The following is a 25581-nucleotide window of genomic DNA, read 5'->3' as shown; positions in this document are numbered from 1 at the left end:
GCGGTTGTTATCTCTTCCTGTTGCAACACTGCTCCGTTGCTTCTGTGCAGGAGCCAGAGGAAGCTCACGCCGATAACGCCACCTTTTCCCCCTCAGAAATACACAAGTTAAAACCACGAGAGCAGACGGATGTGACGTGGAGACAATCACTGCAGAGCACTCGAGGCGATGTTGGGATTGAGAGAGCTCGAAGATTTAAAACAAAATATTGATCTAAGACAATTAAAGCTTTTCTTGTTTTACTTTACCTCAAAATATAAGGTTGCATACAGTTTAACATGATACAACAGGGGCACACCAAGCCACAGTTCCAATGGGTTTAAAGCATGACAAATGTGTCAGCTTAAAGCTATGTTCATCATGAAGTGAGGTTCTGTGGAGAAGCTATGAGCAGCTAATATCTTACATGTAGTAGACAGCTCTTTGGACAACCTCAGAAAGGAGAAACTGAGTTTCATTCAGACTGGACCAATGAGCTAACAGCTAGTCTGAATGCAGCCAAGCTAACAAAGAATTTCATGGTTCATTACAAGAGCAAATAGTGGCAGCGGCAGCTAGCTGTAGTACTTCTAGTGCATGCTGCCAAAAAAACAACAACTCAGAGCTTCCCAGCGTCTGATTCTGCCGCCGTACTTTTATAAATTGGAATCTACGGTCATGGGTGAGCTCAGCTTTACTGACGGATAATGTGCATCCCCATCCACACTGAACGGGTGAAAGAATATAAAGATCCCTGGCTAACAGGACTAGCAGCAGCACTCAGTTTCATTAGTGAGTTTCCAGCTGCAGAACTTGGGGTGAGTGAACTTTAATTCACCGCAATCCCCAACTGTGTGGACATAGTTTATTTTGAATGAAAACACAAAACCTGCAGCAGCTGAGATTCTCGCTCGACTGCTTTTTCTGCTTTTACACACTTTGTCTTTTGCTGACACTTGCGCTATATTAATTAGCCCTGTGTGAGTAAACGCGCACTGTAAAGAAGCATAAATCGCAGCACGTTTGTCTTAATTTTGGAGCGGTTGCAGGTGGATCGGAGGGTGCAGGGGAAGAAAAGTTCAACAGTTACTGACAAATTCAAACAGTGTTTCTGCTTAAAATGTGTCAGGTGAGGTGGTTGGAATGGTTTGGACCCAAGATGCAAACAAACAAGGAGCTCTAAAGAAAAAAAAAATTATTTAAAAGGACAAATACAAAAAAAGCTGTCGTGGCAGCAAAAACAAAAATAACAAAAACTTACAGCAGCGGTGAACACGGGGAACCAGGCAGTGCATGGAGATGAACAGGTTTTAAAGGCCGAGGGTAACGAAGAAGTGGAAACAGGTGACTGATTGGCAACATGGAACAGGTGTGAGAGGAAGAGCCTGGCTGAAATAGGAATTACTGGGAGAAGGAGTGATGGCACACAGAGGGCACAGGGAGCAGACTACACAACAACTTAACATAAAAACTAAACACAGAAACAACCAAAATGAAGAAAACAATAAACTTAAAACAAAATAAAATTTAAAAAATAACTCAGATCCTCACTAAATGCCCCCATCCCTACTATCTATGACAGCCAAGATATTCATTGTTCACAACTTTTCCACCGAATCGCATTTTAAAATAACCAGGATATCCCTTTCAGGTGATGTTGTCCAACTCTGGTCCTGAACAGCCACTATCCTCCATGTTTTCATTGTTGCCCCAGTCCGGCACACCTGATTCAAACATTGAATTACTTCCACAGTACGTCCCAAAGTTCTGCAGCAGTCCGTTAATCTCCCATCTGTTCTGACTAGGTGTGCTGAAGCAGGGAAACATCTAAAACAGGGGTGGGCAACCCTGGTCCTGGAGGGCCACTATCCTGCATGTTTTCCTTGTTTCCCTGCTCCAACACACCTGATTCAGAGGTTAAATGACCTCTTCATGTTCTGCAGAAGCCTGTTAATCACCCATTGATTCAGATCAGGTGTGTTGGAGCAGAGAAACAAGTGAAACCTGCAGGACAGTGGCCCTCCAGGACCAGGATCAGACACCTTCAAAGTCATCCCTTGTGCAGAAACCTACACCACCCAGTCAGCCTGATAAGCTTTCTTCATCGAGCCATAAAAGTGCTTTAATTCTGAGGATTTTCTTTCACAACGATTCAGACGTGTCTCAGGTTAAGCACCAGACGAGATGCGAGATAACCTCGTCCTTGGCGTGGTTTTAAGGTTGCAACACGGCTGTCGACACCTCTGGCTCTGCGTATCTGCGTGCGCACATGTGTCTGACCGAGGTGGCTGTTTACTGAGGCTTTATCAGTCAGCAAACACAAAGGGCCGTTCTGAGCTCAGAGGGAAGCAACAAAGGGACAATTTACTGCAACAAAGACACCTCCATCCTGGAAGGCACGCTGGGTGCAAGTTGGAACAAAAAGCCCTCTGATGAGCGGACTGTGAAACGCTTGTCTAACGTTGCAGAATTAGAATCAGAGGTAGAAGACGTTTGTAGCTGTTATCGCTGAAAAAAAAGGAGCTTTAGAGCCCATTTGCCGTGGCTGGAAAATGAAAAATGCAAGCAGGTATTTTTGACTGATGTAGAAACCAAACCAGTGAACCAGATCGTTAGAACTTGGCTTCTTCAGTCCGGTACGTCCTGTTCCTCCACCCAACAAAAACACACAGAGGAGGTGTGCTAACAAGCTATGCTTTTAGGTGTTATAGTTAACAAGTCGGCCAGGGCACCCCCTCCTCACCCATAAAGTCCTTTACTGAAGCTACGCACAGTAATATATCAGGGGTGTCCGTATGCACTAGTAAAAATCACATCAGATATCAGTAAAAATCCCACAGATCAGTGAATATAAGTAAACTAAAGATAGGTATTCAGTGGTGGACGATAATGTTTTGCTTTCACTTTCTTTGACTCATAGACAAATTAATTACATTCATCTTTGTTTTAACATTAACGTATTTCTCAGAATGGGACTTGGCCTCAAATGCTGTTGCAAAAAAATAATTTTTATCGATTTGTTTTTGTAATGTGTGAACCAAGCCCTTAACTTTAACGTGATCTGATCAGCGTTTGGACGTCAAAAAGAAAAAAAACACACCCTGATAATCCTTAAAACAGAGTCATCACCGCTGATGGATGGGTTTGTCAAACAGCTGATCAGTGCCATCAGCCCAGGCCTGCTAAACATACAGAGGCCAAACACACTAATCAGGCACACAAAAGAAAATGCAGATGACCTGTTGCTATGACGACTACAGCTCTAGCATGACAGAGACCGAAACAGACCTAACCAACGTGTTGACATCTGATACTGTTCGAAAGGTCAGGCGTTTTCTGATGAGTGAAAGTAGCAATGCCGCTTGATCAAAATGTATAAGCCCATAGAAAACTCTGCTCAGGTTAGTCATTTAAGTGTCAAGTTGAGCAGGGGCAGCTCGGTGTCAGCGACTGGACCACCCCCTACCCTGAAACATCCACTCCACCCCCCAGCTCATCGTCGTCGTCAGACACCAGCAGCTGGCAGTCTGCACTCGCTGAACTCCCTGCAGCACTTACTGGGCCTGGCTAATCACTGGTGCTCCCCACCAACTGCGGCAACCACACCTGCCCCCCACCCTCACTGGTGGGACCGTCCCATCTGGGACCCCATGCTCGGGGTGTCTTCTTACAGCTCGGAGGAGCTCAAGAGGAAGAGAACAAGATGTCAGTAATCGAAGTCAAACGCTGCCATTGATCATTTTAATGTGTTCAGACTGTGGGAATGTAAATCTAAATATTTCATGAATCACTTGTAAATAACAATAAAATGATGGAGTGTCTGATTAGGCTTCCTGTTTTGAAACATTCATGACATTTTTGCAAACAACATAGTCCCCGTGTTCATTTGAAATGACTCCTTTCTCCATTTTAAAGCCATGCTGGATGACGAAGCAGGTTGGTGCTGTGACTGGAGTTTGAGCTGAGATCCTGCACACTGCTTCTACCGTCATATCAGCCACATCAGTTCTCCTCATTAACCATTTACATACAGATACTCAGGTGATTCACTCAGGTTCAGTCCTTCACATAAGAAGCAGAGAACAAACTAGAGAAACCCAGAAACGCAGTGTGACAGCTGAGTGCTGCATAACTGCTGAAATCTGGAGAAGAAGCTTAAACAGAGTGGGTAAAGCTAAAAGAAGTAACTAGCTAAAAAATTAAAGTAGCTAAATGCTAGTTAAAAGTAGCAAAACCGTAACTAAAAGCTAAATATGGCAGAATTCTAGCTAAAACCTAAAAAGAAGAAAAACACTAGATAAAAGCTAAAAGTAGCAAAACAGATAAATGGTAAAAGTAGCAAAAATCTAGCTGAAAGCTAAAGGTAGCAAAATGCAAGCAAAAAGTTCATTATAGCAAAATGTTAGCTGAAAGCAGCAAAAGGTCAAAGTAGCAAAAGGCTGAGTAAAAGCTAAATGCAGCAAAATGATAGTTAAAAGCTAAAACTAACACAATGCTAATAAAAAGTAGTAAAAGCTAAAAGTAAGAAAATGCTAGTTAAAAGCAGCAAAATATTAGATAAATGTGAAAAGTGGCAAAGAGTTATTTAAAGGCTAAAAGTAGCAAAAGGCTAGCTGAAAGCTAAAAGTAGCAAACATGCAAGCAAAAACTTAATTGAAACAAAATGCTAGCTAAAAGCTAAAAGAAGAACAATGCTAGTTCTAAGCATTAAAAGGTAAAAGTAACCGAAGGCTAGCTAAAAGTAGCAGCTAGAAGCAGCAAATGCTAAAAGTAGAAAAATGCCAGCTAAAAGCAGCAAAATATTAGATAAATGATAAAAGTAGCAAAGGGCTTTTTCAAAGGTAGAAGTAGCAAAATGCAAGCAAAAACCTAATTGTAAAAATGCTAGCTACAAGCAGCAAAAGGTAAATTAGTTTTAGTCTAATTTAAACCTTTAAAAAAGTAGCAGAAGACAACAAATATGGAGAAGCTGATTTCAAAGAGGACAATGTTTCTGAAGGAACCGAAGGAATCTCAGTGTAGTTCTACGGGGAATATATCTGTAAATAAAATTAAACGTTTTGAAAAATACAAAAGTTACTAAAAGTTACAAGAAAAAAAAGTTACAGCACCCATTACCCGAAAGAAATGAGTGTTTTTATATAAGAATGGCTAAAAGAGCAAACAGGATGCAGAAGTAAATAGACTGAAAGAAATAAAATAAATTAATAAAAAAAACAAGGAAAACATCAGTGTGAGTGCTGAATCAGTATTCATACAAAACCACTGCTGTGTTCTCACAACCAAAGCTCCGAAGAGCCACAGTGAAACTTTTTGTCCAGACAATAGCTGCCTGATTGTTTGGATGTGAAAATGAGAGGCTGTTGATCTGCTCAGGGGAAAAGGCCTCCTGACCCCTCCTGCCTTGTTGTCTTGTCTTTATTTGAACCTGACGCAGACAGGAGTTGCCAGCAGCCATGCGGGGCTGGTAGATCATACAGAGCTGCTGTCTCTCGTCAGCTTTGAGTACAGAACAGGCGATGGAGACTCAGCTCCCCAGACATGCGCTGACACAGAAAACTATATTTAGCTGCTGGTGTCAGTGCGTAACGTGACGCTGGCGCACACGCACGCACGGTGATTGTAGCCTGAATACTGATAGGCAGAGAAGCCTTCAGAACTGAGCTGGAAGTATGGCAAGCTGATCCACCTTTAATCGATAGGCTCTTCAAAGCAGATATTCATCATTTACGACTGTCTTTGAACTCAGCACGGCTCAAATTAGTGATTTTTTTAACCATGCACGGCTACTTGAATGTAAAACCTTTTAGAAAGATTGCAACATATTAGCACCAAACTTGTTCGCTTGAAATTTATACAAGTGCTTCTTAAAATCTAAATTACTTTAGATTTTTAATTGAGTGTGGTTGACCTTAAAATGAATAAATAAAACACATAGAATATGTGAATAAAGATGTAATGTACAGTAATAAAAGCTGTCTATTTTAAAAATTACTGTCCCGTTTGTTAACAATCAAATAAAAAACAATAAAAAATAGACCATCCATCAGGATTGAAATAAAAACCTAATGAATGGATTAGAATGGGAGCGGGTGCAGCACTTGAGCATTGAGACTCATTTTTGGGCATCTACTCTATATAGTGCATATATATATATGCACTATATAGAGTAGATGCCCAAAAATAGAGTAGGTGTGTGTGTGTGTGTGTGTGTGTGTGTGTGTGTGTGTGTGTGGTGTGATTATATGTTACAACGGCCTGCCATACATGTGGTCTTTTGAAGTTTGAGATTATAGCAGGCGCTTTGTAGAGGGATAGAGAGGACAACACGGCCTTATCATCCTCGTGTCACCTTATAATAGACTCTAAATCTGTTTAGGGTGAGCTAGGACATTAATTTTTAATAAACTGTTCACTCTTTGATACATTCATATTAAGGCAAACTGCACGTGATGCTACTACCGGTTCATTGCAAAGTCTTTCTCCGTTAGCGTTAATAAAAATATCCTCAAAATGCTCCTGCCCAAACTGTGACTTACCCTACTGAAGCCTACATTTGATGGGGTTGGGGTGTAGCGAGGGTGTAGGCCTGCTGCACTTTATGAATAATGAAAAAGTGACGTAAACAATGCGGTCCTCTTTGCGGCTCGGGGCTGGAGGCGCGCGCACGGCAGGCGTGATGCGGTCCTGACGTCGCTTCGGTCGGGGATCTTTAATCCTCTGCCGCAGCAGCAGCAGCCGGTCACCGGAGGAGGGGGGAGATCGGTCGGACGGGAATGGGCCGCTCGGGCTTAGCCTAGCGAACAGGGCCGGGAAACGCTCGGTGTTTTAGGTAGAAAATAACAAAAAAAAAATAAAATAAAAAAAATAAATAACACCGCCGAGCGAAAGAAACCAGACCGAGGCGAGCATTTCTGCCTAGGCCAGACCCCCTCCGCTCGGTACGCTCCAGCCTGTTTCACCCATGGGCTCCTGCTGAAAAGACCTCACGTAGAAATATCTCCTGCAAAGCATATTCGGCTCATTTTAAACGCCTAATTTAGCGTATGTAGCCGCTCCGCCGCTCGTTTCTCCGCTTCGCCCTTCAGAAACGTCCCCGCTTTTCCTGTCAGCTGCTGCGCATCAGCACAACATGCAGGATGAGCCTGCGGGGGTGACAGCCGCTCAGTTACCCCCGCCAGCCGAGGACGAGGACCGCAGCGGCAGCAGCCAGCCTGCGCCGCAGCCCGACCGAGCCGAGAGCCGGCGGAGCTGCTTCACGCCGGATTACAGCCGCCTGAACCCGAAGGTCGCTTTCTCCGAGCGATTCTGCCCGACGCAGTCCGCCTGTGACCTTCAGCACGGCCGAGAAATACATCAGCAGTTCGGTCAGCACGCCGAGTTTGCCCCCGCAGAGTCGCCTCCGCCCCAGGGACGTTTCGGTCACCTGCAGCAGAGGCAGCCCTTCCTAAACTCGGACCCCGGCGCTGCTGCCGACCCCCGCGGCTCCGCTGTGGACCAAGAAGCCGATGCTGCATCACCACCGCCCTCCTCCGTGAATCTGAACAAGCTCCAAATGGACTCCCCCGTCGCCCACCACCTGAATAACGGCAATGGCAGCGGCGGCGGCGGCACCGGCGGCATGTTGTCCGGAGGTCTCGGCGCCGCTTTCCCGAACCTCCCCGCCCAGGAGATGCAGGGCGGCGGGGGCGGCTCGTCCTCGTCGCCGTCCCTCCCCGGCGGCTTCGGGACCCCCTGGTCCGTCCAGACCAGCTCCTCCCCGCCGCCCGCGGCCAACTCCGTCAACCCCGTCCACCCCAACGCCATCAGCCAGATGCCCAGCGCGGAGTCGGAGAACAGCTTCTACCCGGGGATCCCGTCCTCCATCAACCCGGCCTTCTTCCAGGGCTTCTCGCCCCTGTCGGCGGCCAACCCGTGCGCTGGGCTCAACGTGCAGGGCTTCAGCGGGCCCTTCTCGCCCCAGATCAACGTCCCCCAGCAGCCGCAGAGCCGCAGGTCCCCGGTCAGTCCCCAGATGCACCCCCAGCAGGGCGCCTTTCTGCAGCAGAGGAACAATTACAACCAACACCAGGTGAGCTGAGGTGGAACAAACCCCACGATTCACGATGGAGCTGAGTTCTCCATCATATGCATCTGTGACAGTATTCTTTAGACAGCATTCCATTTTAGTGGCCAAAAATACTAAAAAAAGACACCGAGATCTGCATTCTTTGCAGCTCATTTGAATGAAGACATTATTAGCATGTAAATTAATATGAACCTGAGGTTAGAGAACACCTTGGGACTGAGTGAAAGCCTGGGACTGTTGTTTGCTTTATCTTGTTTCATAAAGCATAATGCAAATGCAATGCTCTCGAGGCAGAACGAGGGAGGGGTGAACACTGGGACAAGTGAGCATCGCTGAATCTTCCTGTTGTTCTCCTCTGGAAGCTAGCAGTGGGATGCAGTCACATGGCACAGAACCACCCCTGTCTTGTGGCTGAATCAGTGGGAACACAAAAGGCTAGGAGGGTTCTGCCTTCTAAACGTGGGCTCGTCTTTTTGGTGAGATGAGAGGCACCCACTGTGCGCTGGTGTTGTCTATGGTAAGGCGGCGCAGGTTTGCATGGCTGTTCCAGTTCTGCAGCATGAGAGGGCTCCTCTCAGCTTCAGGTTTCACACTAGGTGTGAGCAGGGGAGGACGGGTGTGACTGGGTGTGCCCGTGGTGCATCTGCAGTGGTGCCTGTTTCACCGACCTTTAACATCTCGCTTTGAGTTTGATGGAAATATATTTGCATGAAGCCATTCACGTGACCTTTGTCGCCACAGTCAAAGGAACACACTGAAACTAGAAGAGAACCTGGAAATGTGACACAAAAACACTTTTGCCGTCCCTTTTTATCATTATATTACATTAAGTTTATGTTATTAGTGTACAAGAGGCATAAAGAAAGCTCCCCTCTGTGCAGAGATGTCATTAGGATCATGACACTAAAGATCTCATGATTTTTATGCAGCGTAGTTTTGATTTTCTAACAATATTAAAGGGCCAGTATTCCTTGAAAGAATGCATATCACCACGGTGGGTGACAAGCATTCTTTTAAGTAAAGTTAATTGGTTGAAGATGTGCTTTCTTCGCTGAAAATGATAAAATGGTGGTTTGTGAGATATTTTGCGAACAGACAAATGTGGGTAATGGCAGAGTTTTAAACAGTGATCTTGCAAAATCAGTTAGCGCTCAGCGCATGCTTTGGAAATGAGTTTCAGCTACCACCACGCCAGGTTTTAGCTCCGTCTCTGTAAAACTGACTGAGTTATAGCCATTTTTGGGGTTTCTAAGGTCAGCTGGCGGCCATGTCGAATCGGGCTGACTCCAAAAGCTAAATCAGTAGGTGTACATTCGGTGTTTGACTTCTAAGGGTTTCATACAAATCCATGTGCTCATTTATGAGACAAACATACACACAGACACAGGCACAAACAGTTTCTCCTGTGGTAGCACTGCGGTGAAAACGTTCTGTCGATATGTAGTGTGTAGTGAGGGCACAGGAGAGCATCCTGGGGTACCCTGGCTGCCTTCACACCCAAGGAGGTTTTCCAAATTTGCTGCAATTTAGCCACGTCGTGCAGGTCACGGAGGCCGTCTTAATCTAGGGTGGAGAGAGCTTTTTTTCAACTCCAACCTCAGAGTTTCTGCTCCTCTTGTATAACAAGGATTATCTTTAAACTATGACCCTTATACTCTCCTCTTCTTATGATGTTCCATCTGTCTGCTCCCACTTTTTATCTCCCCTGCTTCTCCTCTCGCTCGTTTCTGCTCATACAAAAGATCTTCGACTTGTTTATTTATAGTCGTTTGCTGTTTTTTTTTTCTAGATGTGCAAGAATTTCCACATAAAATAGCAACTAAAATCTGCAATAGCAGGCGTCGGAAATGCGTAAAAGCTTAAAATAAACAAATAAATAAAGACCAATCATGCCTTGTAGGAATGCATATTGCGCACCGTTTTTTCACGTCAAAGGTTTAATTCAAGATGGCCGCCCCAGCCATCTGCCAGAGGCACATATCGCGAGATGCGTTCATGCTGCGTTGAGGATGACGCTAAGGTACCACCACGCCAAATTTTAGCTCAAAATCTGTAAAATTAACCAAGTTACAACTGTTTTGGTATTGGCTAAAGTTGATTAGCTGTGGCAGCCACCTTGAATTGGGGTGACTACCAAAGTCAGTCAGTTGTAGATGTTCATCCAGTAATTATTTTCTGAGAATTTCATGATCCATGAGATATTTTGCTAACAATACAGACAGACGAACACATGTGAGCAAACCCAGACATGGGCTTTGATAAAAGAACCACTGTGCTACCCACTAGCAGTGCATAAAACATTCAAATTATTTATTTATTTTTTTTTTAAATATATCCCATTTTTGTCAAAGTCATTCCGACTTATGCTCGATTGGAATAAATCCTTCTACTGTTTGCTTTCCGTCCGTGTATGGATCCTCTGTAAGATTCGGTGTATGATGCTGAAGAGGTCCAGTTGGAGAGAGTGTGTAAGTTACAGCGGTGGTGTCGCAGAGTACGAGATACTTAGTATTAGTCTTAAAGCTCTAAATCTTCTTATCTGCCCACCCGTTACAGGAGCAAATCAAGTTAGGTATTGGCTCATAAGGGGAAAAGAAGAGAAGGAAAAAAGGATAGGATGAAACAGAAACAATAAACATTTAATTAATGTGTATTTATACTGTATAAGGTGCATTTGAGCTATCTGAACTCGTCTGTACTCTGTTTTCGTTGCAGCCTATGGTGAAGCCATCTCCATGGGGTAGTCACCAGGGGAACGGCTGGGGCTCCGGCGGGATGTCTTGGGGTCGGGACCACCGCAGAGGGAGCGGCATGGGCGTACCGGGCTCAGTCAGTCACATCTCGCCCCTGAAAAAGCCCTTTTCGAGCAACGTCATCGCTCCGCCCAAGTTCCCCCGCTCCGGCGGGTCGCTGGGCCCCAAGTCCTGGATGGAGGAGAACATGTTTCGCACAGACAGCAACAGCAACACCATGTTGCCCCTGCAGGTTTGTGTTGAGCTGCATCGACTAAAGTGTTGAAAGATAAACAAACTTAAGTGTGCGTGCGCTTGCGTGGGTAACACATAGGCTTTGCTTTACGGGGCCATTTCTAATTTGCATTTCGAAGTTGTTTATGAGAAAAAGGGGAATAGAAATTTAAGAAAGATCCACCTGGTCAAAATTTTGTTGAAATAAAAAAAAAAAAACAGTTGTCCAGACAGTAAGTAAACGTTATAGAAGATAAAACAACAACTGCGATGGACAGCCACAAGAAAAAATGGACAAAAATCTCCTTCGGGATTACATTGTGTGTCTGGAGATTTTTGTTGTTCCAGACACAATTCACAAACATTGTTTTCATCCTTACAAGTGCTCATCTTTTAAAATTTGACATTAACTAAATGTTAATAAAAACAAACAGACAAGATTGGGCAGGTTTTCCCAGTTCTTTATGTGATGCAGGGAGAGGGCTGTCTGATCCTTGGAGATTTTTCAGGCACTAACTTGAAAAGTAGGGGTATGAGCTACTCTTGCTCACTTTTTTTTCTTTTTCATAAAATATTTTTACTCATAAAAAGCTCTTACGACTAGTTTGATGTATTCTGATGCATAAAGTTTGGTATCATTGTTGATTATCCTTAATGTGCTTACAAAGAAAAATCACAAATTGACCTTAAACATTTGGAGTCAATCCTGTTTTTTACTAAATATCGCATGAACCACTGGACGGATTAATGCAACTCTCATGAAGTCATCATCGGATGCTCATCGACGACTGATGAACTTTTGGAGTTAGCCCAGTTCAAGTTGGGCCACCACAGCTAATCGAATTAAGGCAACACAAAAATGGCTAAAACTCTATCAGTTTTACAGATATTTGTCACGATGTGCAGAAGGATTAAACCCAACAATGCAGGCTGACACTTGGAACCTGAGAGTGAACTAAAAATATATAATTTAAGGAACAAAAACAAATGCTGCCGTGGCAGCAAATAAATACAAAACACAAGGGGCTCAGGCCTAAGGCTCACAGGGAGAAACCAGGACAACATGGGCGCTACGACGACTGATGAGAGGTGAACGCAGGAAAACCAAATATATGGGCGACAGCTGGAACTGAGTGAAACAGGAAGCAGGAGAGGATGGGCGTGGCAGAACTGAGGAGCAGACGCTGTCTGAGAGGTGACAGAGAACAACAGAGAGGCGCAGGGGGAATGACCCAAACAGGAAAAAAACATAATAAAAACACAAGGAACACAAGAGTCACAAAAAAAAAGCAAAAACATTACAACAAAGAAAACCATCAAATGTTCACGAAAAAAAACCCTCAAGATCTTGACAATATGGTGCTAAAATTTGATGTGGTAGTAGCTGAGAGTCATTCACACCTACTCTGAGCGTGAGAACTTGCATTCTCGTGTGAGTTGGCTTATCACGTTATTTTTGAGGTTTCGAGGATTTCTCAACATAAGATCTTATGACGTGTTGACATCAGATGACAACTCTCTCTGGCATGAAAGATGCCAGGTAATATGCATTCCTCAAAGGATTGCTAAGCCTTTAAATTATTAATATGCTGAAAAATGTTATCTTTATAAAAGGACACCATAGTAAAGTATAGAATTTAAAATGTCTCCTTAAAACCTGACACTTGATGAAACTTGGAAAGCTTCAGAAACTCTTGACTCCAAGTGATCTGCTGTGTGTGCTACTGTGGTGTATTTTTAAATTTAATTCATATGAATCAGGTCTAAGACTATTGACACTGTAGCCATGACTCGTTCAAATGATATCACCCCAAATATTTGTGTATGACTGTTGCTATGAGCTCAAATTATTAGTGGTATCAGAGCCAAGAGGAACAGCACTTCCATTCCAGGAAACAGGCTGTGACTCCGTGGATTGGCTATTTCCATAAACACTGCCGGACCCAGAATATTTCAGATTCCAAGTCTTTTCCTTCCTTCCTTTCTGTTTAATGTTTGGCAGCCAGTGACAGATCGCATCTCTGCTGTGTCATGTTTTTACCATCACAAAGAGGTCAACTGAGGACAATAACAGGAAGTCACTTCTGCCTTCGGTTTGAAAATTGCGTCTCTAGGATAGCTCGATGTTTCTGAACAATGTAAGTCTCAGCGGACATTAATGAACAAAAGATTACCCACCCAGTAAATTACCTTATGCAGGTTATTAATTCACAGATCTTCTGTAAGAACTTAACCTGTTGTAAAGAAAACATTCACAGAATGACTGATTTGTAGACACCAGTTAAATAGAAACATAAAGTTGTTTCTTGATGCCCGTTGTGTGAACGTTGGTCACACAATGGGCTGACAAAGCTGACAAAGCCGATAATGTGTTTACCTGCACTAAAAGGCACAAGAGTGTGCGACATTAGAGGGCTGTGGCAGCTGTAGCATCATATCCATGAGTAGGGCTCGCCCATATTGACGTGGCTTGGTCTCTGAGATGACGAAAACAGCGATCTGATGCCTCCGGTGGTGACGTGACGTCGTACAAGTGTAGCACGATCTTCTTGCTGCATCGTGACGTGGTCCGAGAGAAATGAGCCAGCGTGAGGCCCCGGGCGTGGTGCGGTGGTGGGCGTTTGTGGTAACATCGCCGTAAGAGCACGCTGCTGAGCTATAGAGCATGGGGAGAGTGACTCACAGCTGCAGAGAGGAGCAGGAAAAACTTATGTAGCATTTACTAAGAACAAAACAGGGCCATGATTGCCCTCACACTGAAGGTTTGCCGAATTTGCTGCAATCCAGCCTCGCTCTAATGTGATACTGGACAAATCATAAGATTGTGAGCGAGTGGAGATGGAACAGAATATAGGTGGTGTCAGTCGAGGAGAACATAGCAGGAGTCGTCCCCCAGTGTGAAAGGGGACTAAGGGAAAACAAAAATATTTTACTGTTTGATGCCTTAGATTGTGAAATAATCATTTTATTTCACCAATACACATGCCAAATGTCATCATGACAATCAGAATTAAGCAATTAAATCTTTATTTACATTTGTCCTCTGGTTGGAAATAAGCTGGACCTGTTTAAGTGGCAGCTGGTGCTGGTCCTAAATGAAAATTTTCAGCCCATTGGTCTCTGATCAGGAAAATAGAGATAACTTTTGTAAAAAGCCATTGTTTCCTTTTAGTAGTTTTCTTTTTAAACACCTTATACATATCATAAATAACTCGCCAGTTTTCTTCATTCAGTGAAAACACACTGAAGAAATGCTAACACCAGAGCAAATTAGCAGCTTAGCTACGATGCTTTGAATGACCAGTAAAATAAACAAATATATAGATAAATCGGATTTTTCAGTTGCTTTGCTATGGCATTCACGGACTGGGAATTTAATGTTTTGCGTGTAATTGGCTGGTTAGCAGTGAAGCTGAAATTTGTCAGATTTTGATCCGCAGACAATGAGTCAGTGCAGTCGTATTAAAACCTAAATATACTTCATGTATCCTGTTCAGACTTAGTGAAGCTTAAGGTTTACTCTGCATTTGGTTTCATTTGTTTAGGCTGCGAAAGACAAGAGTGTATTTATTAAAAGCTGTGTTTGAAACCGTCACGTCTAAAATTATATTATACCGCTTTCTGTATAGGATTCACTGTTTATTTATCACCTTTTTACAAGGTTTAAAATGAAGTATTTTCAACATATTCTTCCCATTATAGGTGTACTCTTCAAGATCTAAATCAGTTATGAATTTCCTATTTTCTATACTAATTTAAAAGCATTACAGACAACATTGAGGTCACATTAAACCATTCAGAATAAACAGGTAAATAACCCATAACTTTAATCTCAGCTCTGCTCGTCTTGATTTCCATCCTCTCTCTGTTTTCCTCAGGATTCAGTTGCCCAGGCCTCTTACGAGCTTACCTCCTCGCTCCTGAACTGAATAAATACGGAAAGAATGTTAATCTGAATGTGAGGTCCTCGCACACCTAAATCGCTTACATGTTCGGCCAAATAGCTGGGCTTCGGAGGCTTTATTACTCGTAAGCCTAATCGCAAAAGTGTGTTAGAAAAGTGGGGGATTTAGTGTGACGCGCGTTTGTTTCGTCAGACAAATATAAAACGTCGACCTGTGTTTTTCAGGACCGCTCCCGAATGTACGACAGCCTGAACATGCACTCTTTGGAGAGCTCTCTGATTGACATCATGCGCGTGGAGCAGGATCCGATGAAAAGTAAGATGGCCTTTCCCTTTCAGTCTTCGTTTGCAGGGTTCAGAGGGGGGTGATCCTGTGCAGGGAGGCGACTGAGTGACTCGTTGCAAGGACCTGCTCCCAGAGCTATGTTGTTTTTCCACACACAAGCTTATTTTCTCCCCACTGAGAGCTTAATGCTCATGCCACCAGCTGCACATTTACCTGACCTTAAAGCTCTGATCCCATTGCTGCTTAACTCGGGCGGCACACAGATCCGGGTAGATGGAGAACAAGCACAAGAGGAAGCGCGACGGTATTCCTCTGGATGAGATCGTAAATAAAGCTATGACAACGCAGCCGTCACAGTTAACTTCAGATTGACGAATTTTATCAATCTGAGTTTCTTTCTGTGTTATTTCTCATGGCTTGGCGGAGGCAGGCGGAGAGTGTACTGTAGTACGACACTATCCTGGCCTCCTGCGCTCAGCTGCTGAACATCAGAGGAGCAGTGTCGAATGACTGCACCACTCTGATCCTCCTCTCCTACTGTCAGCTGTCTGGAGCTCGTTTACAGCCTCCCAAACCTTAAAACACTCTCACTTTACAGTCCTGAAAAAAACAGAGTAAAAATGCAGGTAAAAACTGCACTGGTTAAGGCTTTGGGTGTGCATCTTTTAGTATCACTCCACCTGTGCTCTCCTTCTTTCTTTGGGTGATTTTCTTTTCTTTCTTTTTTTTCTACTGGAACAGATGGAGAAGACATGGGTCAGTGTGCACAGCAAAGAGGGAGGTGGGGGTGGGGGCTCCAGTCTAAATTTGGATGTGATCACACTTCCACAAGCTGTATATGACAGCCAAGACAGAGGATGAGAGGGAGAGCGAGTTTGCAAGGCTCTGATTGGCCATTTATAGCTCTTTATTGGCATAAGGCAGGATTCTGGCTAACAGCTTCAGATTATAAAACCAAACACATCAAATTTGCATGGTTTTAAAATTAGAACAAATTCTGAAATGGACCATCAAATATAAGAAGCTTTCAGCAGAGACAATTTGAATGTGCTCTTTGTCAGTGCCCCGGACCCCTTTAATCTTTACTTCTAAACCTTGACTTTGAACACTTCAGACTTTGGTTGTTAGGATCGTCTGTTCACTCGTTTTAGTCTCTGCAACACGACCCTGAGGCATTCAGGTGCTCAGGTGGTGTCCAAATAATAGATATCCAGACCAAGCTGTTCGACAGCATGTGCTGGTCATTGTTCGAACAGCAACCAAAGGCAACTTGTGCGTCAGGCAATACAGCTCAGACTGCAAAGAGAACGATTCTTCAGCCAAATGTTGTCGCATATTCTGATTATCTTAACGCAGACCTCTGCTATATAGTTCTTAGCCCCCCCCTCTCCATTACTTGTGACAGAGCGTGATCAGTTCACTGTGGTTTAGAAATGGGAAGGGATTTTTGAGTATTCAGAGTTTAGTTAGGGCATTTTTTAAAATTTGTTTACACAGGCACCTGGTAGTGACAGGCCATTTTTTCCTAACAGTACTTTTCCAGTCGTTGTGCTTTTTTTCAAGACAACACCCACCGCCCGCCTCCCTCCCGAAAGAAAAAAAAAAAAGAGAAACAACTTGGAGCGTCTTTTTGTCTTTATAGTTTATTATGAAGGGATTACAACGTGGAAACTATGGTCTTGAGTGAGCTCAGTTTTCCTGCCCCGTTGGGCTGGTAAGAATGGAGCAGTATAAAGATTGGTGAGCAGGGTCAGCAGCAACACGTGTCTCTGTACCTGAAGCCCCCGCTTCATTAGAGGGTTTTTCAGCTGCAGGATTTGGGGTGACTAATCTGGGGCTGAATAGTGCCTTCGGGGCGTCTACTTTAAACAGAACGTTGCCAAGTGTGTTAGTGTAAAAGTTGATATAAAGCTTTTGTTCCTTCCTGTGCCAACAAAAATTCCAACATGTGATTCGACGTTTCTAACACGATCTCATGCATGTTTGTTGTTGTGTTTGTTCCCGTGTAAACTCTTTGGCTTCATCCCGTCCTCTCCTTCTGTTGTGCGTCTGCTTTGTATTTCTGTATGCGTGTCTGCGAGTGTGTGTGTGTAACATATGTGTGTGTGTGTTTCTCATGTCAGGCCGTGTTGGATGCCCTAACCCCGGGGCTGACGGCCTTCTCATGCTAAATGGTAATTATCTCTTTTAGCATCATGTCCCTCTGTGTCTCAGGCTCCCCTGATGTCCTCATTAGGCACGCTCACAAGACTCGCACTGATACAGGAATCTTTTAACAGTTACTGGAGCTGCACAAAGTGCCATTTGTTTAAAAATTACAGGCTCCATTCTGGATTCCCCAAACATTATTGCACTTTTTGCCATCTTGGGTGATCCTAATGGCTGTAATTTGACCACATGATCCACCCTACTAATGCTCTGTAATGGTACTCTCATGACAAAATTGCCGCCATTGTTAAGTTAAGTAATGAGGACTTTGAATGGACCTCCAGCAGTACTTTGTTACATCGCGCCCATTAAATTTTCAATGCCACTTAGAATAATTGTTGCCCTGTAGGGTGTGTTTTTTTTACACATATTTTTCTTTTCTACACATGTGGACACATATTGTGCCAGTGTTAAAAATAAAATCTTGTCTCAGCAGGACATAAATTCAGGTCAGACAGCAGTCCTGTCTGTCTGGTGTTTGCTGTTTCCTCCTGAGATGCTGCAGTCTGAACCGGATTTTTATCCCTTTTTGGATGCAAGTTTTGGCTCACGTCTCCGAGGCCACACATGCTGCTGCGTGCAATGAGACCAGCTCTTTCTTTTACCCAATCCAGAGTTTTTTAACATATAGGCTTCAAATGTTAATACTCGGGTCATACTGTGCATTATATCTGGATGCTTTTATGAAAAAAAAAAAAAAAAAGATTTGTTGTTAGTTATAGGAGCACAAAAATGGTGTCCTCAATAGAAAAATAAATCCGCTTGGTTGATCATAAAGTTTTGCAGAAAATGCAGTTGCAAAGAAGAAAAATACATATCTATATGGGTCTAGTTTTAGCTCTGAGGAGGGTGTACAGGAAGTCACTAAAACTATTTTAATCAGTTTGATTTTTTGACTCTGTTAGCTGATTGGTAGCTGGACAAATAGGTATCTGCAGATTTGTTTACAAAGATGAAACCTGCCCCTCTTCTCTACATGCAGCAAGGAGCTATGGGAGACGTCGAGGTAAATTCAGCCTTTTCCAGTGTGTCTGTTTCATGTGGTTTATTCTGTTGTGGCATGTTTTATTGTTCCTGTAAACGGATAGCAAACTGAAGCTTTAAGTTCGAGGAGAGATTTCTTGGTCTCTGCTTTGTACTTTTCAAACATTTCATTTCGTTTTAATAATGTAATTTATAGAGCCAAATTAAATCTAGGCTAACGGGTCGTGATTGGAAACTTCGGAAACATTGGGTGATTTTACAGTTTTATTATAATGATGGATGATGTCATGGGTTTCTAAATCATGTCATGCTAATCTGAAATACTACTTTGGAGCCCCAAAGTGTAAAGACATGCATGTTTAATAAGTTCAAAGTAGAACACAAAAATTATCCTACTAAAACTCTTTAAAATAAAGTTAATCCACAAAGTAGTGCACAAATTAGAGCACTACTGATTAAACACATTTTGACTCACTGCATGTTGAGTGGCTTTCTGTTCTCACATTGTACAGATTTTTTAAACAATCAGAAGATTGCATTAAGTGCAGAGTGAAAACCAGGCCAACGTTTGCTTTTGTTCAGGAAAATTACAAAAAAAACACTTTTCTTTGAACAAGATAACCATCTCAAAGGACACGGTGTGTCCAGCACTGTAGCCTCACAGCACAGATCTGCCACATGCTCTCCTTGCACACAGTCTGGAATATGCATGTTATCCTGTGGTTAACTAGTTGTTCCAGTTCTGTGACTGTGCATGTTTTATTAACTCTGCACCACCGTGTTGTACCGTCATGACACTACGGTAGCCCAAAGGGGACAAAACAGGCATGAAGAGTGGATGCTTCTTGTAGCTTGCTCTACACGTCCAAAAAGAGAGGGTGAGGCTGACGGGTCATGAGTTCCAGTTTTTACGAATAGATGTGACCACAGTCAAGACTTTTATGAGTAAACAACTTAACGTTTTTTTTATAATCTCAAAAAATAATCTATCAGCAGTCCTCACAGATGGAATGAGTGCAAGTATTGTCAGCCATAAAACATGAGGCGAGACGTTCCCGCATCAAAACTGTTTTTAGTTTTGTTGAATAGAATTTATAAAACCAGCTAGCGGTTTGGTTTTGCATGTGATTTAAAGCAGCTAGGGCAGCATATTTAAACCTTGTTTTTCTGAAATTCTGTGCAGCCTGTGAAAGAAAAGACAAGACTTATTTCTTTAGAAAAAAAGAAAAAAAAAACAGTTACGAGCTTATAACTTTAAAACCATCTCAAAGCACGAGATAATAAACCAAAGTGTGTCCAGGAGCATGTCATTTTTACATGAAACAATTCAAGATGGTGCACAATTTTCTCAAACTAATCTTCCTTCTGTAAAATTGCTATTGATATATAAATAAAGAAAACTAAACTGAATATAATTATCACTTTAGGCTGCTGCTGCCCCTTTTACACAGACCCTAACGGTCCCGGCTCTACTCTACTCGGCTCGCTTTGCACGCGTTTACATCTGCATTTTTTCGCACTCGGTCCCTGCTTCGGAGTCGGGCCGGCCCTGCTTCGTGGGCGGTGCAAGTTTAGCTCCTGTTCACTCATTGGTCATGGGTGTGACCAGATGCAAGCATAAAGAGCGAACGGTAGGAATATAAACAACAGCGTTAGCTTACCTTGCAACGTTTATGCCGTCTGTCCCCCAGCTGAAGGCGCTGTAAAGCCTGAAATCTCCGGCGGATAACAGCTGTCCTACTCCGCGCAACAATCGCAGCATCCAGAGCATTTCTTCCACTGTGCCTCTCTTCCTGAAGTCTCAGGAGAATCGCCATAAGTTTAAAAAACAGCAACAACGCAGGGCCAACGTTGTCCATAGCGCTTCCGTTGTTTACACAACTTGCTCCAAGTTTCGGTCGTGCACCCCCTCCGCGCCGCGGCCCCGCCCCCCGCAACACGAGGAGGCGTCCCTCTGCTACCGACCAAACGGCCGGTGTAAACGCGATGCATTCTTCATCGAGCCGAGCCGAGTAGAGTGGAGTAGAGCGGGACTTCTGAATTAGGGTCCGTGTAAAAGAGGCATTACAACGATTTAGCTTTAAATTATTTTAGAGATGACCTTCCCTTGAATCAGTCCTTTTTATGGCAAATATTTTCCTTTGCCTTAAACAGGAGTTTGTACTGTGATTTAACTGGTTTATGTATGTGTTCTTGTTATATGGCGTTAAACAAAATGCGCAACATTATTTATCTGTTGCCTCACCTACCGCTTTTGTTTCTGTTAGGCCGCTCCTCCCTCTTCCCCATTGACGACAATCTGCTCGATGACGGCCACGGAAACCAGGGTGTCCCAGGAGTCCTTGGCTCCACAAACTGTTACCCCCACCAAAATGGCGAGCGCATCGAGCGCTTCTCCCGCAAGGTGTTCGTAGGAGGCTTGCCCCCTGACATAGATGAAGGTTAGAAGGATTGAAAGAAAAGTTCCACTGCTCTCCTGCCTTTTATGACCATTTTCTGTAATCGTTTTCCTGCCTTCATTTTCCTGCTGGTTTTTTTTTTTTTTATAACCCCCTCAGATGAAATCACCTCAAGCTTCCGTCGATTTGGTCACCTGGTGGTGGACTGGCCACACAAAGCGGAGAGCAAATCCTACTTTCCACCTAAAGGTACTGACAGCATATGTTGAGAAATGTCAGAGTTTGAGTTAGTTAGGTTTTGGTCAAACCTTAACTGTGGCAGCCATCTTGAATCACGTTTATCAGTTGTAGACGTACGTCCAATGAATACTTCTTGGGAGTTCCAAGAGATATTTTGCTAACAGACACAGGCAGAAACATTATCGCCTGCCTTTTGCCTTTCAGCGGTGATAACCAAGTTGTGGACCAATGTTCTGAAGTCTCCTTATGTTTGTGTTTGTCCAAGGATACGCCTTCCTGCTGTTCCAGGAGGAGAACTCTGTGCAGGCGCTGATCGAGGCCTGCATGGAGGAGGATGGGAAGCTCTACCTGTGTGTTTCCAGCCCCACCATCAAGGACAAACCTGTGAGTTCAACTCGCACGGTTTGCCAAGAAAAAAAACAGCGCCATGACTGATTTCTTAATAATAAAAACCTTATTTTTACTTCTGACTTCAGGTGCAAATCAGACCTTGGAACCTGAGTGACAGTGACTTTGTGATGGACGGATCTCAGCCCCTTGATCCACGCAAGACCATCTTTGTGGGAGGCGTCCCCCGTCCCCTGAGAGCAAGTGAGTAGAAATAAAATCCTGCTTATAGCCACAGCTCGGCAGTTTCTGTCTTGTATCTTCTAAGACAACATCCTCAGCATGTTTTACATCTTCTTTTTTTCACCCTTTCTTTAGTTGAACTCGCCATGATCATGGACCGCCTCTATGGTGGAGTGTGCTATGCAGGAATTGACACAGATCCAGAGCTCAAGTACCCAAAGGGGGCGGGACGAGTGGCCTTCTCCAATCAGCAGAGTTACATCGCGGCCATCAGTGCGAGATTCGTCCAGCTGCAGCATGGAGACATTGATAAGAGAGTACGACCTTCTTCTCAATATCAATTCCCGCATTCTCTTCTTTTACCAATGTTTATGAGTCACAGCTATTGTTGGATTAAAAAAAAAGAAAAAAGAATATTCTATTTTCTTCCTTGTCTCTGCCGCATTAAAGGAATAGCTCAGATGTTTGAAAGTGAGGTTCTGTGGAAAGGTTATGAATTAATATCTTACCTTTTATAGATAGCTCTTTGAACGACCTCAGTCTGCTGAAATAGAGTAATGATGAACAAACAGCTTATCTGAACAACACCAAGACCACAATGGATTGCTGTCATCTTAAAACAGCTTTAATCTTTTTTTTTTAATCTATAGTAGTTCACGATGATGTTTTACAAACTTTTACAAAACCATCTATTTTGCATTGTACAGTTTGTTACACAAACAGCAGCAGTAGCACTTTCGTTACTGCACATCGTAATATTCCTGCTAGAATAACTGTGTAATGACAAACTGGTGGCATGTAAAGGTTAAAGAAAGCGTTTAAAATGTTAGGAAAGACTGGACTTGTTTGAAGACAGCTTGGACCAAATCAACAACCTAATAATGTTTTTCTTTTTTCAACCTTTACACCACTGTCAGTTTCATGGGACACAATTATTCCAACAGATATATTTCTGCTGGTAGTGCCCAAGGCTGCGCCAAAATGAGCTACAGCTAACTGCTGCCGCTAATTGTGCTTCCTTTGCAAATAACCACAGATATCTATGCGTATAACTATGTAATGCAAAACTGTCGGTGATGTATAGGTTTATGAAATAGTGTTTGCATGAGCTGTTAAAAGATTTAGGAGATTAGAGCAGTTTTAAGATGGCAGCAATCTGCTTTGTTCTTAGCTGCATTTGGACTAGCCATTAGCTTGTCAGTCCTGTAAGACTTCAACTCTATTTCTTCAAACTGAGGTCGTTCAAAGAGCTATCTATAACAAGTAAGGTACAAATCTTTCATAACCTTCCACAGAAACCCCTTTACAACGTGTCTGAACTGTTCCTTTAAAGCCAAAGCTGTTATTAGCATTCACGTTAGCCTGAAGTGTTTCTGTCCGAACCGTGTGTTCACAGGTGGAGGTGAAGCCCTACGTCCTGGATGACCAGCTGTGTGACGAGTGTCAGGGCGCACGCTGTGGAGGGAAATTCGCTCCGTTTTTTTGCGCTAACGTCACCTGCCTTCAGTACTACTGCGAGTTCTGCTGGGCCAACATCCACTCCCGCGCAGGCCGAGAGTTTCACAAGCCGCTGGTGAAGGAGGGCGCCGACCGGCCCCGACAGATCCACTTCCGCTGGAACTAGAGATGCGGCTCCACATCCACAACGACACAGTCAGAGGAAAGGGAAGCGAAACACTGGCTAACAGGAAAAAGAGCTTTGCTCTGCCTCTCCTGCTTACCTAAGCTATCAGTATAATCAAGTGCATAACACTATACAACATATACTATATATAGCTATATATCTTTTGTAGCAGCCAAACACCACAAGCCTCAGTTTTTCACCAAAACCCCCGTCACATCTCAGGCTTTGACAACTGTACAACTCTTTTGTGGTACTTTCATCTTTTCTAAGAGGACATTTAAAAAAAAAAAAAAAAAGAGATTGATTTTTGTAGCTTTTTTTATTATTATTATTTTTGTATGTGAGATTTAAAGTAGGTACGGGAATGTTTTCGCATTGGCGGGGGGGGGCAGCTTGTCTGTCTGTTTCATCTGCTGCTAGCAACCACACAGTGCGTTCAGTGCACACTTGTTTCTGGAGGGGGGGGGCAAAAAAACAACCTGGATTCTCTAACGTTGACGCGCACCACAGGTGATTAACCAAAGGTAGCAAAATGATAGGAAGCCTAAAAATTGATACGTTGTCTGCCGCGGAAACAAGACGTTTTTTATTGTCGCCATGGGCTCTTTTTCTTGTTAGAGAGTTTATTAAAAAAAAAAAGAAGATATTGGGTTTATTTTTTGTGCTCATTCTGATCTGTAGAGTGATACCTCAAAAGACAAAATCCGGTTTCTGCTAACCATGTTAACATTTATACTTAAAAAGCTACTTTAGAAGCTTTGCTGCTATATATAAATATATACATATATATGAATAGATATGTAGGTGTTATATTTAATGCCCTTTATAAAGCCGAATCATGTAAAATGAAATGCAGTATGCACTTGACCACTCATGGCTCGTTTTGCCATAAAAAGAGTGCACGTAACAACAATAGGCTTAGCTACACAAATAGCATGCAGGCACATATGTCAGGAAAAAAAACACTGAAATCCTATTTAATGGCAAAACAACAATTCTAAACAGAGTAGCATGATCATCAATTACTGATGCCTAAGAGAGGGGGAAAAAAAATCAGATGAAGTTAAATTTTAAAAAAAACATACGTAAACTTGCATGCGTTGATGTTTCTCTGTTGTTTGATCTGTTTACATATTATCAATACAAAAAGTGGTATTGGTTCTACCGTAGACTTAGTGGCTGCCATCTTTCGGTGACATGGCGGCTTGTGTAGCTCCAAAAAAAAAAAAGAAGAAAAAAAAAAAAGTGCAGAGTGGTGTTCAGTGGTTTGTGTTTGTGTCGTCCACGTGCCGTGTGACTGTTCTTAGTGTAGACTGAGGCTCTAGTTTAGTTACCAACAGGTTATGTAGAGAAGAGTCGTAACAGTATGCCTTCACCCTTCTTATCGTGAACCTTTAACGCTTTGTTTAAAGGTTGATCTGGGAGACCGACACAAGACAGAACTGGGTCACAGACTTTTCCACGGTGTCCTCATCACTAGCCTGCACATTTTGTAATAAAACGGTAACAAATCGAAGGAAACCCTGGCCCAGTTACCGGACGACTTCTACGCATCTCCTCGCCCCACTTTTGCAGCGAGGAAGATGAAGCTCTCTGTTTATATACCCTTTTTTTCACCTCGAACCCTCGAAAAAAAGACTTTCCAACAACTGTTTCGGGACAATCTCTGTGTGAGGACGGCGGCCCAGCCGTCCGCTCAGTACTGTACAAGTGTGTCGCTCTCGTGTCGTCGTGGTTTTAGTGTCCCATGCCCCTATATCTGTGTGTCCGTGTGTGTGTGTGTGTGTGTGTGTGTGTGCTCCTCGATATCAGTGTTAAGGCGTCAATCGTGTACTGTTAAAACACCCTGATGGGATGGAAACTCAAAGCTTATTTTTTTATAGCTGGCTCGCATCATTTAAACTGTTTGTGTCGACTACTTACCCATCACTGTCTCTTTAATATGTTTTTATTAATAATATATATATATTATGCACTACTTTTCTATACTGTCCTGTTCAGTTATGTAGAGCGGACAGGACTTAAAACTTGTACATCCTTCAGGGATGCTCAAAGTTCCTTCTTATTTGACCGATCTCCGTGCAGAAGTGGGCTCCTCCTATTTATGATTGTATAGATGATTTAATAGATTTTATTTTTTAAGGATTACTTATTTAAGTGTGACGCAGTGGTCTTAACTTCTCTCTGTTCGGTGTGATTAGAGCAGGAATCCAACATTTTCTGATATAGCCTAAAGCTGGACGTTGCGACGACCTGAAGCCCCACTTCCCCCCCCNCCCTGTTGGCATCCGATGCTGTGTGAATATCGTCACCTGTAACACTTGACTCGTGCTGTTTCTCGTGAGGTTCTGTT

At 43.2% G+C, this 25581-nt stretch overlaps 1 protein-coding gene across 4 annotated transcripts; it reads left to right on the top strand.

The window, feature by feature from the left end:
- The first annotated feature begins 6646 nt into the window (after positions 1 to 6646).
- On the top strand, positions 6647 to 24481 carry cpeb2 (cytoplasmic polyadenylation element binding protein 2). Of its 4 annotated transcripts, XM_017423496.3 has the most exons (11): positions 6647 to 8050; positions 10763 to 11032; positions 15143 to 15233; positions 17327 to 17377; positions 18394 to 18417; positions 20663 to 20836; positions 20954 to 21043; positions 21300 to 21418; positions 21511 to 21625; positions 21740 to 21921; positions 23001 to 24481. In XM_017423496.3, the coding sequence occupies exons 1-11, from the start codon at positions 7112 to 7114 to the stop codon at positions 23226 to 23228; spliced, it is 2283 nt and encodes a 760-aa protein (XP_017278985.1). In that variant the 5' UTR covers positions 6647 to 7111; the 3' UTR covers positions 23229 to 24481. The 4 variants fall into 4 exon arrangements, with proteins under 4 accessions (XP_017278985.1, XP_017278986.1, XP_037830216.1 ...); XM_017423497.3 differs by lacking the exon at positions 17327 to 17377; XM_037974288.1 differs by lacking the exon at positions 18394 to 18417.
- Positions 24482 to 25581: the final 1100 nt, after the last annotated feature.

Source organism: Kryptolebias marmoratus, linkage group LG24, assembly GCF_001649575.2.
Source record: "Kryptolebias marmoratus isolate JLee-2015 linkage group LG24, ASM164957v2, whole genome shotgun sequence".
Taxonomy (NCBI): Eukaryota; Metazoa; Chordata; class Actinopteri; order Cyprinodontiformes; family Rivulidae; genus Kryptolebias; species Kryptolebias marmoratus.
This window is presented reverse-complemented; position numbering and strand designations above follow the sequence as displayed.